This window comes from Cucumis sativus, chromosome 2, assembly GCF_000004075.3.
Source record: "Cucumis sativus cultivar 9930 chromosome 2, Cucumber_9930_V3, whole genome shotgun sequence".
In the NCBI taxonomy this organism is placed as follows: Eukaryota; Viridiplantae; Streptophyta; class Magnoliopsida; order Cucurbitales; family Cucurbitaceae; genus Cucumis; species Cucumis sativus.
This window is the reverse complement of record NC_026656.2, coordinates 11596549-11613951: the sequence shown is the minus strand read 5'-3', so window position 1 is coordinate 11613951 and position 17403 is coordinate 11596549. Positions and strand designations below refer to the sequence as shown.

Sequence of the window (17403 nt, the reverse complement as noted above, 5' to 3'; positions counted from 1 at the left end):
GACGACTACTTATGCAAATAGCCTACAAATTTCCATCAACCATCCAAAATCCAACTGAACCGGTTGAAGAAAACCGAAGATGACGTGGCTTCTAAATAGTCAGTCAACATTTTTCCAAAGGCTTCTCATTTCACACAAACGGACAGTGGAGATCGAAATAAAATTTGGCGTGATCTTCATTCTATATGAGCGCCCACACAGTATAAAAAATCTCCCCCTTTTTTACCTGTCAAGCATAGTCATTCTTGGAAAGTCCTAACACAACCTTCACTCGAGAGCCCATAATTTCCTTTCTTCGCACAACAATCGGTGCGAGTCGTGGAACAGCAAAATGGCAGAGGAATTACAAGGCAACGATACTCCGAAAGAAGAACCCATGGATGTAGCTGTTGGTATAGAGACGAAGATTCATAACGCTATGCGCTCTCGCATCTCTCACTTCAAGGAACAAGCCGAGTGAGCTTTTTCTTTCTCTCAATTTCTCCTCATTCCCATCACCGTAATTCCTCTGTGTGGACTTGTCAAGCTTGTCTTTTAGTTTATGTTTCTTGGGAGATGTTTATGTTATTCTCTGTCATTTTTGGTGTTCTCGTTTTCAGTTGCTGTTAATGATGCTGTTATGTTTTATCCTGCACTTCCGAAAATGGTTATTAGATCACCACTAGTTGATTTTCTTTTCCTATTTGTAAATCTTGGTAATATTTTCCTTGTCTTGTTTAATTATGTGTGTTACGTTTTGAGACTCGTATAAATTTTCGGACCTATTCCGTCAGCTGAGTTTCTTGTTTTTAAGTTCGTGGTTGCTTTAGCCTCTAGGGTTTCTTTTGGGCGTGGAATCTGTAAAAGAGGTGAATTTTTCTACCTCTTCCATTCTTCTCGGTATTGTTAAATTTTTAGGCGGTTGTATAAGCGGCTTTTAGTGTTTGATATCAAATCATGTAGGCTCGTGTCTAAAAACACGACAAGCATAACGTTCACGTCAATTTCTTGCATGTCTGTACGTGTGTAGCAACATAACATTTACATTTGTTTGTAATTGTTAATTTTTGAATTGACATAATTATAGTGTTCGATTCCATTTTTTTCTTTTTCATGCACTGGGGAAAGATTATTGAATTAGGCTGCACTTTTAACAACTAAATACTAAATACGTGATACTTGTGTAGTTTATCTCTCATACATCCAACAATTCTTAACTGCTAGTGTTAGCCATGTTTTGGTGGTCTCCTAAATAATTCCTTTGTCACTGGTAGTTGGTTTGGAAATCAATTTCATATCAGATGTTGATTTTTTTTTCCAGAACTAATTTTAATAACCATGGACAGGCGGCTGATAAAAATTCAGTTTTTTTTCTCTAGAATATTACATTGCAAATGCAGTTCAGGTACTTGAACCTACATTCTAAGGACTTACCATTGAGCTCTACTTGACAATAACGATAACATTGTTTTCTCTCATGTCACTTTTTACAACTTCATGAACTGAAAGATTTTTTAAAGCCGCCAATGACTCAGAAACAGGTCATCTAAGAAAACAAGAGAGAAGGGGTTTTAAGATCAGTTACCAAACGTAATTTCACTTTGCTGTTTATTGAATAAGCAGAACTTTTTTTGCCCTTAGACAAGTATTTTTGTGCCATAGATCTAAAACTAGCTGGAATTTAAACATCTGGTATAGAGCAATTGTCGTGACTGCAGGTTGTGTAGATCAACAATGTGAGTGGATTTGAATGAACTTTTTTCTCTCTTAAAAATACCTTCAAAAGATGGTGTATTTTTTTTTGAAGGATAAGACACCAGGATGCTGCTCTACTTCACACAATTGAAAATTTTCGCAATTTACTTTCAACTTGTAAGAGCTGCTGATATCACACTCAATGGCAGGAGATTATTTATGGGCTCAAGATAGCTGTCCTTGTATAATTAAAAATCTTACAATGTTCGCAAAATGAATTTAAGTTGTTAACCACCATTATTTACTGGTTAAAAAGTTTGGATAATGTGAAAGTATGAGTGTATTACTAGTCACCGAGCAATATAACTGGAAGCTTATAAGTTTTCAGTTGCCAGAGATTTTATTTATTACTGTTGGAAACAAGGGGCTTTGTTGATAGTTAATTGCCCCGAGGGTATTTTAGTATTTTATTTTACCCTAGGTTTATTTTCTTTTTTGGATTAGGGCTTGCTAAAGTCTATAAAGTTGTCTTCTTTTGTAACTTTCTAAGTGTGTGAAAATAATGAAAGTGACCATCTGCATGGTTTTCTCAACCTGTTCTAGGGTTTTCTACATAAATCTAGTGGCCTTTTTTACTCTAGATGCCATTGGTGAAAACAAACCAGTGCAAGATAACCTTAGTTTTGCACCAGCCTCCCTTCTGCCACAGTTGCCAATGGGGCCTCTAACCACCGTCGTCAATGTCGTAGCTGGAGTCGTTGATTTTTCCACCCTTGACATTTTTGTTGCCATCCAAGCCGCTGTTGGTTGTTATCCTCAATTCTTGCATATCCATCCAACTCTAGCGCCACCAATCGAACATACACTGTGGAACTGAGATTAGTGAGTCATCTATGGGAAATTGACAAAACTAGCACCTTTGTGGTTTTATATTTCAAAAGTAGCATAGTTTTAGAAAACTCGTAGTTTTGTTTTTCTTGAGGTCAATCTTGGCCTGAGATCTACCTCGAGAATCTTCCCAAATTTTAAAGAACTCTTTGAAGGAAATTTCTTAGTGAATCTCGGCTGAGTGATCACCGAGATAGTGCATTCTTTTATTATAAACTTGAAAATAAAGGGATATATAAAATGATCAAAATACCCTTAGTATTTTGAACCTTAAATATTCTTCGAAAACACTAAACTCCAAATATTCTGTGTGGCGTGCTTAAAAAACTGATGAGATTGACAAAAGTAATTTATATATTGAAATCATGTAACTTAAATGATTTAGAAATTGAGGTGAACTCTTCTCGGTCCAAATTTGCCACGGGAATCCCTGAGTTGGAAATGCATTTAGGTTAACTATTCTTGGGCCATCTTGGCCCCGAGACCCGAGATGTACCGAGCTGAAACACAGAAGCAATTTGTCATTGATCCCTAGGCCAAAGTTACCCCGAAATGGCCTCGAGCTAAAGAACAGAAGCATTTATATATTATGATCTTGGGTTAAGGTTGCCTTGAGATGTTCTCGAGTTTAAAAATAGAACAATTATGTCACTGATCCCGATTGATCTCGGGCCAAAGTTGCCTCGAGATGTCTTCGAGCTAAAGAACAAAAGCATTATGCAATATGATCTCGGGTTAAAATTGCCTTGAGATGTATCTGAGTTTAAAAACAGAAGCAATTATGTCATTGATCTCGGGCCAAAGTTGCCTTGAGATGATCCTGAGCTAAATGATCTAATCCCGGGCCAAACTGTGCTACTTTTGAAATATAAAACCAAAAATGTGTTATTTCTAAAAAAAATTCGTCATCTGCCTACCACAGAGATAAATCCTCTGTCGTGGCAACAAGCGTCTCGCAATAACCAGTTCTTCCTTATCTTGCGTTGCCTAGTTATGAACATCAAGATTTGGTTGGTTTATCACAAGCGTCTCGCAATAACCAGTTCTTCCTTATCTTGCGTTGCCTAGTTATGAACATCAAGATTTGGTTGGTTTATCTCTGATAATGGTACAACAACAGTTGGCTAATCTTCACACAAGTTTTCAGCAACAAATTGCTCTCTTGGGACAGCCCTAAATGCTTCCACAAACATAATTTTTAGTACCGTGAATTTTGACGTTCCTTTGAGTCTACCGATGTATTTAGAGATGTTAAGCACTTTTCCTACTGCAAACTATTTGTAGCTGTATGGGAAATTTCATGGGGTTAATTGTAGGAGAAAAATTGAATGGTCAAAATTATTTCTCTTGGTTTTAGGATCTTAAGGGCATCACAAGTTTGGGTATCAAGTGTTGAGATACCAAGACCTAAACTAGGGGATCCTCAAGAGTGCATTTGGAAAGAAGAATACTCCCTACGTCAATCATTGCTAATTAATAAGATAGGGAAACCAACCATCATGGGTTGACCTAGTGGTAAAAAAGGAGACATAGTCACAATAACTAACTAAGAGGTCATGAGTTCAATCCATAGTGACCAACCTACCTAGGAATTAATAAATGGCAAGAAACCATTGATACTTGATTTCAGGGGCTACAGATCATTTGACTGGATTTTATGATAATTTTCTACTATATCTTCCGAGTGTTGGTAATGAAAAGATTCAGATTGCAGATTGGTCCTTGCTCCAATTGCGGGCAAGGGTCATATTTCACTCTTTGTTGGTTTAACTTTACAAAATGTGTTGTATGTACTTAAAATATCTTACCACATTTACTATCTATTAGTAAGATAACTGGATATCTGAATTTTCAAGTTGGCCTTCTCACTAGATAATGTTTTCTTTTAGGACTTGAGCTCGAGGTAGACAATTGACACTTCACGACACAATAGGGGATTCTAATTCCTTGATGACGATGCTCTCTTTAGGAATTGTTATAGGACTAGTTAGATGTCTTCTTATTTTTCAACTTCAACAAAAGATGGTATGTTGTAGCATTTTCGCCTTGCTTATTTAATAAAGTTGATGTCTCCTGTCTTGTGATGTGTGCATTGTGCAAAGCCGTAGGGTCATCTTTCTATCTCAACCTATAAACTTACTTAGCCCTTCACCCTTATTCACAGTGATGTTTGGGGTTCCTCGAGTATTACCACCTCTTCGTGAAAACGTTGGTTTGTGTCCTTTGTTGATGATCATTCCCGTCTCAACATGAGGTATTTGAAAAGCTCCTCCGGGTAAAGGAAAAACTCACAGGAAATGCATTGAGGTTCATACCCACTCTGATTGGGTTGTTCTTACGAAGCTCTATTCTGATAATAAATTGGCTAGAAGCATAGCAAATAATTCTAGACAATATGATAGAACGAAACATGTGGAGATTTGACAAGCACTTTATAAAAGAGACACTGGACCAGTATCTGTATTTCATATATTCCATTTTCTCTACAAGTTTCTGATGTTCTCACCAAAGGGTTACTCAAGCCAAGTTTTTTCTCATGTGTTAGCAAGTTGGGTCTGATTGATATCTATGCTCAACATGAGGGGGAGTGTTGGAACAAGGGACTTTGTTGATAGTTTATTGTCTCGGGGTACTTTAGTATTTTACTTTACCCTAAATTTTCTTTTTTTTTCTGTATTAGGGCTTTAACACCTAGTTTCTTCTCTTGTAACTTTTGGTGTGTGAAAATAATAAAAATCGACTCTTTATCGTGGTTTTTTCTCCCAGTTATAGGGTTTTACACATAAACTTATTGTTTTCTTTTTTATCGTTTAACAATTACTTTATTATCTTATAAACCTTAATTATAAGAATATTAAAAACTTTGATACCTTTATTCAATCTGCTATTCATTTGTCTGTTATTGGTTACAGCTCTTTGACATTTGAGGGGGTTAGAAGGTTGTTGGAAAAGGACTTGTGTATGGAGACGTATACTTTAGATGTACACAAAAGATACGTCAAGCAGTGTTTGGTGAAGGTAATGTTTTCTTATTTCTCTTTATGACATCTTGGTTTTCTAGGAGGTGGCATACTATTTCTGTTATGCCTTCTGCTCTATGATATCATGTCAAGTGTATATGAATATCTATTTCTTTGTTTTGATATTTGATAAGTTTTTATATTTTAAGGAAAGATGATAATTGAGAGACCAGAGCCTCAAGGAATAAGTGGTTTTTATCTTTTCTTTTGTTAATACACTGTTTTATTAGAAGCTGAAGTCAAGTTGACAAAGGTATATAATACGAATGTAGACATAAGAAATTATAAGAATTGTGATCTTGTAGGTATATATATCATGTCGCCAATTATTAATCCAGACCAATGAACCCAAAAATCACAGAAGGAACCTATACCTTATTGGCACGAATATTGGTTCACCTCATCAAGTTAGCTCATTCATTTGCTTCTTGGTCATTCAAACTCTTCGTGGGTACCCTCCTTGAAGAATTTTAAACTTGTTAACACAACCCCTTAGACCATTTTGTCACTAGCATGTGATACTCATCATGTGAATCTTCTATGTCGTAATTGAGTAAGTTTACTGAACTCTACTGGGATTTCCTGTTGATTCCATGTGTATGAATCTGAATGTTATACAATTGATGTGTGGCATCCAAACTCAAGTCTACAAATATCATTTGGATGGTGACTACGAAAGCCACACTTGGTAAGATGTGGAATGAGAAAAATTCTAGAATTTTGGAGAGGAGTGAGAGATTGGGTGCGGTGGGACATCACTCATCTTTTGGCCTTCTCTTGGTGTACTCTCTCTGTTTCTATCTTGTTCTGCAGTTATAGTCCTAGGTTGACCATGCACTCAGGTATCTCTTTATAAGCCTTGGTGGCTTCTTCTGTAACTATTTAATATATGCTTCAACGAAGTCGATTTCTTATTGAGAAACATGATCATAGTTGGAAGTAATATGCTCCAAATACTTTATGAGGCGTCTTTTGAGATTCAGAGTTTTAAATTTCTTGATCACAAATATTGTCCAAAAAATTTCATGATGACAATGTTATTATATTTTCTAGTTATTTGAGTACTTGGAAGAAAATGTCTTTTGGACATCTTTCATCATCCTTGAATTGAGCTCTTTATTTCCTTCTTTATCCTAGTGCTTAGAAGCTGATTTGGAAGACAATGTATCCAAGGATTCTGAGTTGACAGGGAGGAAAAGTGTAAATAAAGAAGAAGCGCCTGAATCACCTGAAGGGCATCAGTCCAAGAAAGGTGCAAAGGAACCTTGCTTGGAAGATGAGGAAAAAATGGAGGACTCTCCAGTTATGGGCCTTCTCACAGGACGTAGCACAAAAAATGTTGAATCTGATGGAATCAAAGGAATCAAAGGCAAAGATGACAAAGATGTTCCTAGTGAGAGTACAATTATGAAAGCGATTAGAAAAAGAACTTCTTATCTTAAAGCTAATTCAGAGTAAGTTATTATTTTCTCCATTATGGATCATCTTTATGCTATGAATTTTCATTCCTTTGCATAGCTATGTACCTTTTCCTGTATTTTGATCCTCGTTGCTTTCTTAAAGTCCAAAATTGGTTTGGAAAAACATCCTAATGGAATTGTTCTTGCTAGAAATTCATAATGCATTGATTTACTTCTAGTTCACTAAAAACATAGTGGAATTGAAAAAGAGATTGTTTGAAGAGTGGGTATTAGAATTGCTAATCAAGTACTCATAAAGTCATTGTGCCTCAAATTATTACTTGTTTTAATGTTTGTTCTATGGAGACAGGTCTATTTGTTTTAATGTTATTTGCATAGATGCTCTTCCTGTCCTTCAATCTGATAGGAAACAAATAAATAGTAAAAACAATGTGTTTATTCAGGAAAGTTACTATGGCTGGAGTTCGCCGCCTTCTGGAGGATGACCTTAAACTCACTAAAAATGTTCTTGACAGTTGTAAGAAGTTTATAAGCCAACAAGTAGAGGAGGTGAGTCAATCCTGTTGAGTACCCATTTCTCTAGGCTAATAATGTCAACAACCATACTGATAAATTGTTTCTTATGAATATTAAAATCAGATATTGACTTCTTGTGAAGCTGCTGAACAAGTTTCTAATTTGAAATCTCCGAAAAAGATCAGCAAAGAAAGCTCTTATTCTACTGAAGGGAGCAGCAGTGAGGAGGAAAACGATGAGGTAAACCCTGGAAAGACAAATGCAACTAAAGGAAGAATACCGGACTCTAATGAAACAAAAAAGCGGAAAAGGTCTACAAAGAAGACTGTCTCTGCCCAGAAGCAAAGCAAGCATGTCCAGGATACATCAGATGAGGATAGTGATGAAGGTGGTGGAAATGTCTCTGAAGATGGTCGATCTGGTTCATCTAATGAAAAACCTGTGAAGGTTAGATTCATTTTCTCCTTTCTTATATTTAATAATTAACATATTGAATTCCGGGTGATTTTTTTAAACCTCACAGAAGGAAGTTTCAAGTTCCACTCCTGTCTATGGCAAGCGTGTTGAGCACTTGAAATCTGTTATCAAATCATGTGGGATGAGGTTTTGTTTCTATCTCTCACCAATTACATGCTTAATTTCTGAGTTGATGTGTAAAGAATTAAGATTTAAGATCAGTAATTTCGCATACAGTGTTCCTCCATCGATTTATAAGAAAGTCAAGCAGGCACCTGAAAGCAAACGTGAATCACAACTTATAAAGGAGTTGGAGGGGATACTATCCAGAGAAGGACTATCTGCTAATTCCACGGAAAAAGGTGAATGAAAGGAATGGAGTGGTACTATTGGATGTGGGGAAAAAAGTAGATTACGATCTTATTTATGGGCTTGGTTTCTCGTAATTTCAGTTCAATGAAATTAGTTTCATATAAGAAAAAGATATGTAGCAGAAGTTATATTAATTTGTAAAATATGTTCTTTGGTGGGCCTTTTTTGGGTTGTCAGGTCTACCCTTTGTGGCTGATGGCTCTAGAATAGTAAACATACTAGCACTACGGATATAGCAGCAGTTTGTAGCTTTTCATTACTATTTTATTGTTCTTAATCAAAATCATGCACATTATCTGATGTCAGAAATTAAGGAGGTCAAAAAGAAGAAGGAAAGGGCCAAAGAACTTGAAGGCATCGACTTAAGTAATATTGTCTCAAGTTCACGTAGAAGATCAACAACCAGTTATGTTGCACCACCTCCAAAACCGAAAATACCAGTTAAAACCGATGGCGATGATGCAGATGAGGAGGAGGATGATGAAGAAGAAGACGAGGAAGAAGAGGACGGTGAGGAAGAGGATAATGGCGATGTTGATGAAAGCCAAGGTGAAGAATTTAACGAGGGTAACAAACCGTTCACTTTTTAAAACTTGACATGCTGGTTTTGTACATCATATTTTTGAATAGAAGCTTTTGATTGTTTTTAAAATCTGATTTGGTGATTGATTGATTCTGCTTCTGGTTTTGTTGTATCACCCTCGGCTATGTGCTTTTCCTACAGATGACAATGAAGACAGTGATTGAAACAGGAAAAGCATCCAAGATTCTGGCATCTGATCCTTGATCAACGTTGAAACGATCCAGTGTAAACTAATTCTCTATGTAGTTCCCTTATCTCTTAGTTTTATTGAAGAGCTTGTATTGAGCGATGTTAGAGCTATATATCTAGGAGATTGGACGTAGTGTTATTGTACAATATTTTTTACTCTTCATGATAAAGACAAATTAAAGAACACCTATATAATTTTGATTTATCCTTCGTTTCAAATTAGTACTTTGATTTTATACGTCAGTGGTAGGACTGAATTAGTTGAAGATGCAATGTACTCATAACCTTTTGACATTACGAACGACAGTTTAAGTGCTCATTGGTTTGTGTCTCAGCATAGCATAATTGCGCATCTGCTGAGATAAAATTTCCAACTTGATAATTCATCATTTAAGACAAAAAGAATCTGAGGAGAGAAGGAAAGGAATCCAAGAAAAGGAATAAGGAAAATGGGGATGAGGTGGAGGAATGGATTATTAGTCTTTGTTTGGAGAAAAAATTCATTGTGAGGAATATGTAGGATTATTTATAATCTTTGTTTGAGGGAATGATTAACAGAAGGATTATAAAAGGGATTATTATAATCCTTGTTTGGCAGAAAAATTATGTGGGAAGGATTATGACAAAAAAAATTGCATTTTTTCATTAAAAGTGTGTTAATATTTTTTGTATGTGTAAATTGTTTGTACCGTAAAACATCTACAACAAAAAACTGTATTCAAATTCATTCTTTTAGTTAGGTTGTATCGTAATCCAAGCATTCACAAAAAGATTGTATTTTTTTTATTGATTTTGTATATTTTTTACTTGTAACCTCCATTTAATACACTTTCAAAAGGGAAGTTTTTTTATTATTTAATTTTTCATTTGTTTTCAATTTGAACCATAAATTCAATATATTAAAAAATATGTCTTTTTTTTTTTTTAATTTATAGCTTTTTTTTATTTATTTATGGCAAATATTTGCTTTTTCTATGACAACCTTAAAGAAAAATTGAATTACATTTTTTTTCAATGTATAAGAAATGTTTAGAATGTTTTCAGTAAATCAAATACAAATAAAAGTTGTATTAATATTTTTTTACGTTTGTCTAAACTTATTTATTTTGTTTTTTTTAAAATGATGAAAAATTGTATTAAAATAATGTTTATATTTCATTTCTCGTACACAATACAAACAAATAGTACGTTTTTTTTCATCTAAAATATGTTTCTTCAAGTTATACCGTAAATAGAATACAAAAAGAAATTTGTATTTTAAATTTGTATCGTCAATCTTATACACTAAAAAATTGAATTCGATTTTTTTTTCATTTTCAAGATTTGTTTTTTCATTTATTAATTTTATTTTCATGAGAACAATAAGCGAGAAGAAGAAACAAATGAGAAAAGAGAGGAAAGAGAAGATTATACCAGTAAATGGAAGGATTATGTTGAAAAATAGAATGATTAAGTGAGAAAAGTGAAATAATAAATGAGGAAAGAGAAAAAATAAGAGAAATTAAGTGTAATTTTTTCCCAAACAAGAAAAGGATTAGTCATTTCTTTTCCTTTTCCTCTCCCAAACGGCCCCTAAATATCTAACATTAAGAAAGTTTCCACCTTTACTTGCCATTAGAGGCAACAATAATTGAATAAAGATGCATCTAACCACCCTCTAGTCGGACTAAATATCACTTGACAATGATAGGAAAGAGGCTAACAATACAACTTCTAGGGCCTCAAAAATTATCTACAAATTAATCGAGCTTTAAGTTTGATGTTGAATGCTAAGCAGCAGTCTGCTTCCCATCTGAAAGAAGGCTTCTAACTTCATTTGCTAAATCGGTTACATGTTTATCATCCCATCCTAAGGAAAGAATAGTTGAAAAGAATAGAAAAAATATCAAGTTAGATCAGAATCAATCTTCTATAACAGTACCAGGGGCTTACCAAACTGAAGAAGAGCCTTTTCAAGTTGAAAAATATAGTCCTTGTTTGGTCCTGAAGGTCCTTCCGCATGAACTACCTGTCTGTAGATTCAATGTAATGACTAGTGAGATTAATGGAGGAAATTATTTTCTAGTTCTTATGCTTTGTAATAGATTATCTCATCACGGTTGATTAATCTAGGGTGTACAATGAACAATACTAGTTTTGTTTTTATCTCAGTAAACATCACAATGTATAGGATATTGATAACGGATACATACTTAGCAATCTCCTCGATAGACGCAGGGCCAAGGTAATTCTTGTTTAGCTTCTTGTCCGGAGATGCAATATACCTGCAACATAGAACTCGCAACATCTAATTTTATCCAGGAGGAAATAAATGAAAAAGAAAATATTAATTTAAATAAAAAAATTGAATTTAATTATTACTGTATACCAACTTACACCATTACTCCAGAAACAACAGGGGTGGTGGTATCCATGGGGTCCTGAAAAATTGAGTGGCTTTCAACGAGGGTTGCTAACAGGAGCAAGTAAACCAAGAATGATAAAGGTGCTTTGGACTTCAAAGAATAGAAACTTACGGTAAAAAAGTCGACATATTCTTTTCTATCATATTGTTTCTCCCTCACTTCCAAATGCTATGGGAACATGTTACAACAACAGAATAAACGTCATCAAGATATAGTGTTTTTCCTGCATAAAATAACTTTGTCGAACAATTCCATACTCAGTGCTGATAGATCAGATAGATCAATGATAAAGGAATAGACTTGGAGCAATCTCGCCATACAGAAAATGCAAGTGAAGATAAAAACTACTATGTAACATAAACATGAGCCAGACTCGGTCAAAAGGAGAGGATAACATCTGGAAAGACAAGTTCAAAGAGAACTTACATTTAGTGCAGTTTCTTTATCCTCCGTTTTGGTGATCTTGTAAGCAACACCCCACTATGGCCACCAAAAATGAACGAGTTACTCTAACTATGATAATTTTGATTTGAAAAGAGGATCCAAAACAGTTTTCATACAATATTTTAAAAGACTATTGAGGCTGGTGGCAAGGTTCTAAGTTTTAGCTTTGAGACTTGTGCCTTCACTAGATTATAATAAGAGGATTATGCCAACCATCATGGGTTGACCTATTAGTAAAAATAAAGACAGTCCTAATAACTAAGAGGTTAAAAGGTTCAATCTATAGTGGCCACCACTAGGAATTAATTTCCTAAATGTTGTAGGGTCAGGTGGTATTTATTATAGTACTCTTTTTATAATATATATATATATTATGTTTTGATAATTAGGAGCTGGAGCTTGCTGCCCCCATACTCGAGCCTCATGCCCACTCAAAAGCATGAATCTGGCAAACATCAAAGATTTTATATACTATGCTTGTTGAAAGGTTTGAACATGAGACCTTTTATACCCATAGACATTCGAGCCTATGAGAGTCACCTTTTTATTTTATTTTGGCGTGAGTGTTGGAATTCTTTCCTTTTTTCTAGGCTTTTTCCTTGTTAGAATCCTAGAATAATTATGGAAAGATTATAGGAATGTTTTCATTATTTTCCTAAATCTTTTCCTTTTTTATTCCATTGTATACTCTATTTATTCTCCCTTGTACCTATTGTTTTATTCATTAGAAAATAATAACAACAAACAATCGTGGTTTTTCTCCCGGTACTCGGGTTTCCACGTAAATTGGTGTGAACTTGTTGTCTCTCCTTTCAATATGGTATCAAAGCGGGACAATGAAAACACCCTAGAAACCCCAGAAAACCAAACTACTGGTGAAAATCAAACAGAAGGCATAGCCATCAATTTTAGTGCCGCCGTAGTTGCTGTTGTCAATGCTCGGATGAGTGCTGCCATGGACGAATTATTAAGCCGACTACAGAAAACGTCCGAAAATAATTTTTCATCATTTCTGCAGTCGTCTGCGCCGCCGCCGGACCACCACCGCCTGGTTTTCGTCCTCAGACGGCGCCGACCATCCCATCTGTCCAACCCTTTTCTTCATCCGCGGCCTATATTGCTCCCCATGCCCCGATTTATGTTCTGCCATCTAATTCCGATCGGCCACCACCGCTTCTGCCATCAAATCTGTATGTCTAGCCACCCAATGATCCTAGCATACCAGTCCCCTTTACACCAATGGAGACCCCTGTCGGCTACAACACCCTACCCTCATAAAGATGACAAATGAACTTGAAGAATAACATCCCAACTGTACCAAGTCTATAAATTGGGCGAAAGGTTATCGAGTAATCTAAATATTATTCATCTTCTACCTGAACTATTTGCAACGCATTCCATCAAATCAAAAGCTCCTTTTCTTCCAAAATAAAAATAAATAAACTAGAATGCAGATTAGCATCAACCAATCACCAACTTTGTACCCAAAAGATCAATAACTTCCAATGATTCATTAAATATTCTAGTAATTAGTCTCTTTTCATTTTGTCGACAGAAAAGTTTGGTTTCCTCTTAAAAAGGAAAAAGTATTCTCAGTGCTTAAATAGAAAGACATATTAACTCCCCTCCAACTTTCCAAAAACATGAAGCCTCCAGCACATACAAACACACAATACAGGATTTTCATTAGATGAAGAATGGAAGAACACAAAAGAAAGAAAGAGGACAAATCATAATTCGATAACTCAGCCCATCCTTTTTAGGGTTTACTTGAAAAAGAAGAAAAAGAAGAAAAAGAAAATCCAATCAGTAGCTAAAGTTCCAGTGGGATATAAGAATTAAAGTTCCAGTGAACCCAAAGAAACTCAATATTCAGCTGACGACAACTCCAACTATCTCACAATAACAATTTGGTTTTTCAGAATTAAATCCTATTTTCTCTCGATTTCTTACTATGACTTTATGACTTGCATTTTTCTTAAATGCCAGAGTTGAATTTTAAGGCAAATTCCAAAGACTGTTTTTGAAAACTTTGGAAACTACATTTTTTTAGTTTTCTACTTAACTTAGTTTTTTAAAACATCGGAGAAAAATCATTACAGAGCAAGAAATCAAGAGACCGCAACTAAGTGTTTATAGACTTAATTTAAAAATAAAAAGAACAAAAACCAAATGGTTTTCAAATGGAAAGACAGCCAAACACAGACAAATCCAAAAGGTGTAATTTATTGTGAATACTCCCATCTTCTTCAATGTTGGATAACAATAACCTCTAACCCCAAGAATCCCAATTCATTACCAAAAGAGGATTTAAGCACAAAAATAAAAAAGGGAGTTATAAAGAACATACACAAACTTCCCCTTCCGCAGCCTCCAATGTCACAGTTCTTCCAGGAAACTCAGGAGTTCCTCTATGATCAGTACTTCCTAGTAACAAAAAAACTCGCACAAATCAGAATGGAAGATACAAAAAAAAAAACGAAAAAGCAGAGAGAAATGAGGACCTTGATAGAAGACACGGCGGTAGCCTTTGATACAGCCAGGTAATTTTTGGTCAAAGGGAAAGCCAGTTTTCCAAATAAGAGAGCCGTACCCGAATACCCACATCACCATTTTGGGTCTGACGTTTCTTAGAACGTCCTCGCAATTTTCAGGCGTGTGTTCAGTCCTATTTCCGCTCCGGTGCGGAGGGAAAATGCGGGGGCCAGAGGCGAGATTTTCTTCCAATTGGTAAAGGGCAAATCGATAAGTCCCGAATCATAAGAAACAACGTGGGGAATTTGTATTCGGCTACACCAATAATTGATATATTGTTTAATTTAAAATTATATAATACACACATGCATGGGTATGAAAAAGGAAAAAAATACAAAATATAAAATATAAAGATAAAAAAGAAAGAAAGAAGGGAAGAGAATATATGGAAATCTAGCCATCTTCAAGTTTTGTAAATATATCGTTGTGTTGGGACTTATTAGTTTTGCATTTGTATAGTGTCATCACAATAAGTCACAAAGCAGGTTCATCGCGAGTAAAATGCTCACCCTATATTTCTGTATTATGCGATTAATTCTATGCAATAAGTCATGAGTCATGATCATAGCATGTGAAATGCTCACTAGGTACATTTTCATCGCGTAATAGCTAAATTCTCGTTGAGTACAAGTTTTCCTACTGTTCGTCTAAGTGCAAATGAACAACATGTTTAGGTTTAGCTGGATGATCCAGGGTCGAACACAGAGAATTGGTTCAAGACATTAGTTCTAGAGTCTACTTATCGTTTAGACGTTATGGCGATGGAGTTAAAAAGAATAACAAAAGAGAGATTCATGCACAAGAGAATAAATTATGGCAAGATGGAAGATTGTGCAAACTAACTTGCGTAAGGAAGGCGGTGAAGGAAGGTCTCATGCTATCAGGAAAATAAGTTATATGACAACTTCGATGCGATATAACTCACCAAGCTATCTTATGATTAAGGCGTGCTCCTCTAAGAGTCATTGAACGCCACACTTGGTTTCCTCTTAGAATCCAAATGACTAAGATTGGCCAAATGGTTTATATCTAGAAATACTTATTTATTCTACTTGGAGTGCTTCACATTTAAGGACAACAACCTCTCGGTGTCTTAATCCACACCACCTTTCGGGATACAAATAAAGGAAGTCCTCTCGCAAGGTTGAGAAAACTCTTCTTCCTTACGTGTGTTAGCCACATCCTTGCTACTCACCCTCTCGAGTAGTTGACGACATACACTGGCCAAGTGTAGAATGTAGCGCAGCTAACACACCAAGCGGTATAAACAAATATTACTTATCAAGAACACATTATAAACCTAAGCTTATAAACCTAAGCTACCACTACTACAAAATCTACTTTACTTGACACTAGCTACTTTTACATATTTGACGTTTTTATTGAAAAAAACGTCAAGTATTGACCATTTTAAAAGAACAACGTCAAGTATATTTTCGAAAAAGTGGAGTTTTCACGAATTTTTTTAAATTATTTTACATTAGCTTTTACCTGACGCTTTTTCGCGTCAAGTAAAATCAAGTAAAAGGAAGATTTTACTTGATGTTTTATTCGTGTCAAGTATAACGAACATTTACTTAACGCGAAAAAAACGTCAAGTATAGTTAATATTTTTGTTTCGTCAAGTATAAAAATATAAAATAATTTTATTTTTATTTCCCTCCTTTTATTAAATAAACTTATCAAAATATATTTATTAAAATAAACTTATTCAAAATTTCCCTCCCTTCCATTTGTCTTATCATTTGATTTCCCGCTTTCTCTCCACCAAAACCCTCCACGCCATTCTCTCCATTTCCATCTTCATCTCCACCACTTTCCATCTCCATCGGTCGTCGATCCACATTCTGTTTTCCTCTTCATTCAATTTCCCCTGAAAAAACCCTCACCCATCGGATTTCAAGACAATCGAAGCAACCTCAAGAGGGAAATCAAGACAATCAAGCCGTCCCGATGGGTGGTGCCTGTTTTTGATTGGTTGCAACGGCGAAGGGGCTTTGGCTTTGGGCCCTGAAGGCCCTTTGGTTGAGGAATTTTGGGATAATGTTAGAAGATACGCAATTTACGCCCTTACTGTGAGTACCGGTGCTATATATACTATTCTTCACTTTATTTTGGAAATGATTTTTGGGGGTGCCATTCTCTAAGGTAAACCACATATTGCCTTCTCTTTCTTCGTTCTTTTCTTTCTGTGTTGGAGTTTCAGAACTGACAATTTTATAGTTTGTAGTTTATAATTTCTCATTGAAATTGGATAGTAGTAGAAAGAGAGGTCTTCCGATTAAGATGGATAAAGTTTATTATAATATTATTGTTTATTTTTTTACCATATTAGTTTGATGTCACTGTCAATTCACGAATGCATTTGATGCTTGTAATGGTTGAAGAATTAAACATATTTTTCTAGAAGAAGAAACCATTGTTTAAATAATGATCTCAACGAAGTTCTACTTCCTATGTTTGTTTCAGTTTTTTGAAGTGGAATGAACAAAACTACAAATGTTTATCAAACTGCCTTTCAAGTGTATGGTATTAAAAAGTGTAATGGAATTGGAGGCTCTGATGAAATGAAACATCAAAAGATAGACATAAACTTAAATTTCTTTAGGTAAAATTCTGCGTTAATTGTATTTACTAGTTGAAGTGAAATTTACTTTTCATTCAATTGCATCAGTGTCTGCATGAAATATTGTGATGTAGCTTTGATGTTCCACACTGATATGTTAATTTTGACATTTTGAATAACATTGAGAACTTTCCACTTTTCAAACCTCTATTTGGTTTGTATCTTAATTAACAGTTGTTGAATTATGAAAATGGTCACCTACACTTGTAAATTATTTAATTATCGTTTATTTCTTCTTTTCAGTGAAATATATATTTTGCACCTATTCTTTGGC

General features: G+C 35.0%; 2 protein-coding genes across 4 annotated transcripts; one reads left to right on the top strand and one right to left on the bottom strand.

Annotated features, from left to right (window-relative positions):
* Positions 1–231: 231 nt before the first annotated feature.
* Positions 232–9338, top strand: LOC101217045 (DNA ligase 1). Of its 2 annotated transcripts, none has more exons than XM_011650892.2 (9): positions 232–456; positions 5475–5580; positions 6720–7036; positions 7447–7552; positions 7643–7966; positions 8043–8122; positions 8213–8337; positions 8654–8896; positions 9072–9338. In XM_011650892.2, the coding sequence occupies exons 1-9, from the start codon at positions 332–334 to the stop codon at positions 9092–9094; spliced, it is 1449 nt and encodes a 482-aa protein (XP_011649194.1). In that variant the 5' UTR covers positions 232–331; the 3' UTR covers positions 9095–9338. The 2 variants fall into 2 exon arrangements, with proteins under 2 accessions (XP_011649194.1, XP_004145363.1); XM_004145315.3 differs by having other exon boundaries at positions 233–456; positions 8654–8914.
* Positions 9339–10565: 1227 nt separating this feature from the next.
* On the bottom strand, positions 10566–14745 carry LOC101217290 (gamma-glutamylcyclotransferase 2-3). 2 transcript variants are annotated; one of them, XM_004145316.3, is made up of 8 exons: positions 14473–14741; positions 14319–14395; positions 11951–12004; positions 11636–11692; positions 11496–11539; positions 11312–11383; positions 11052–11131; positions 10566–10968 (listed from the first exon to the last, which is right to left on the bottom strand). In XM_004145316.3, the coding sequence occupies exons 1-8, from the start codon at positions 14579–14581 to the stop codon at positions 10889–10891; spliced, it is 573 nt and encodes a 190-aa protein (XP_004145364.1). In that variant the 5' UTR covers positions 14582–14741; the 3' UTR covers positions 10566–10888. The 2 variants fall into 2 exon arrangements, with proteins under 2 accessions (XP_004145364.1, XP_031737316.1); XM_031881456.1 differs by lacking the exon at positions 11951–12004 and having other exon boundaries at positions 14473–14745.
* Positions 14746–17403: the final 2658 nt, after the last annotated feature.

Excerpts from the sequence above, each read along its gene's own strand:
- LOC101217290 (XM_004145316.3), bottom strand. The coding sequence starts at position 14,581 with ATGGTGATGTGGGTATTCGGGTACGGCTCTCTTATTTGGAAAACTGGC. Across the intron at positions 11,693-11,950 it reads ATAAAGAAACTGCACTAAAT|CATTTGGAAGTGAGGGAGAA; the intron begins GTAAGTTCTCTT and ends ATGTTCCCATAG. Across the intron at positions 11,540-11,635 it reads AATATGTCGACTTTTTTACC|GACCCCATGGATACCACCAC; the intron begins GTAAGTTTCTAT and ends TCAATTTTTCAG.
- LOC101217045 (XM_004145315.3), top strand. The coding sequence starts at position 332 with ATGGCAGAGGAATTACAAGGCAACGATACTCCGAAAGAAGAACCCATG. Across the intron at positions 457-5,474 it reads CACTTCAAGGAACAAGCCGA|CTCTTTGACATTTGAGGGGG; the intron begins GTGAGCTTTTTC and ends TATTGGTTACAG. Across the intron at positions 7,967-8,042 it reads CTAATGAAAAACCTGTGAAG|AAGGAAGTTTCAAGTTCCAC; the intron begins GTTAGATTCATT and ends TAAACCTCACAG.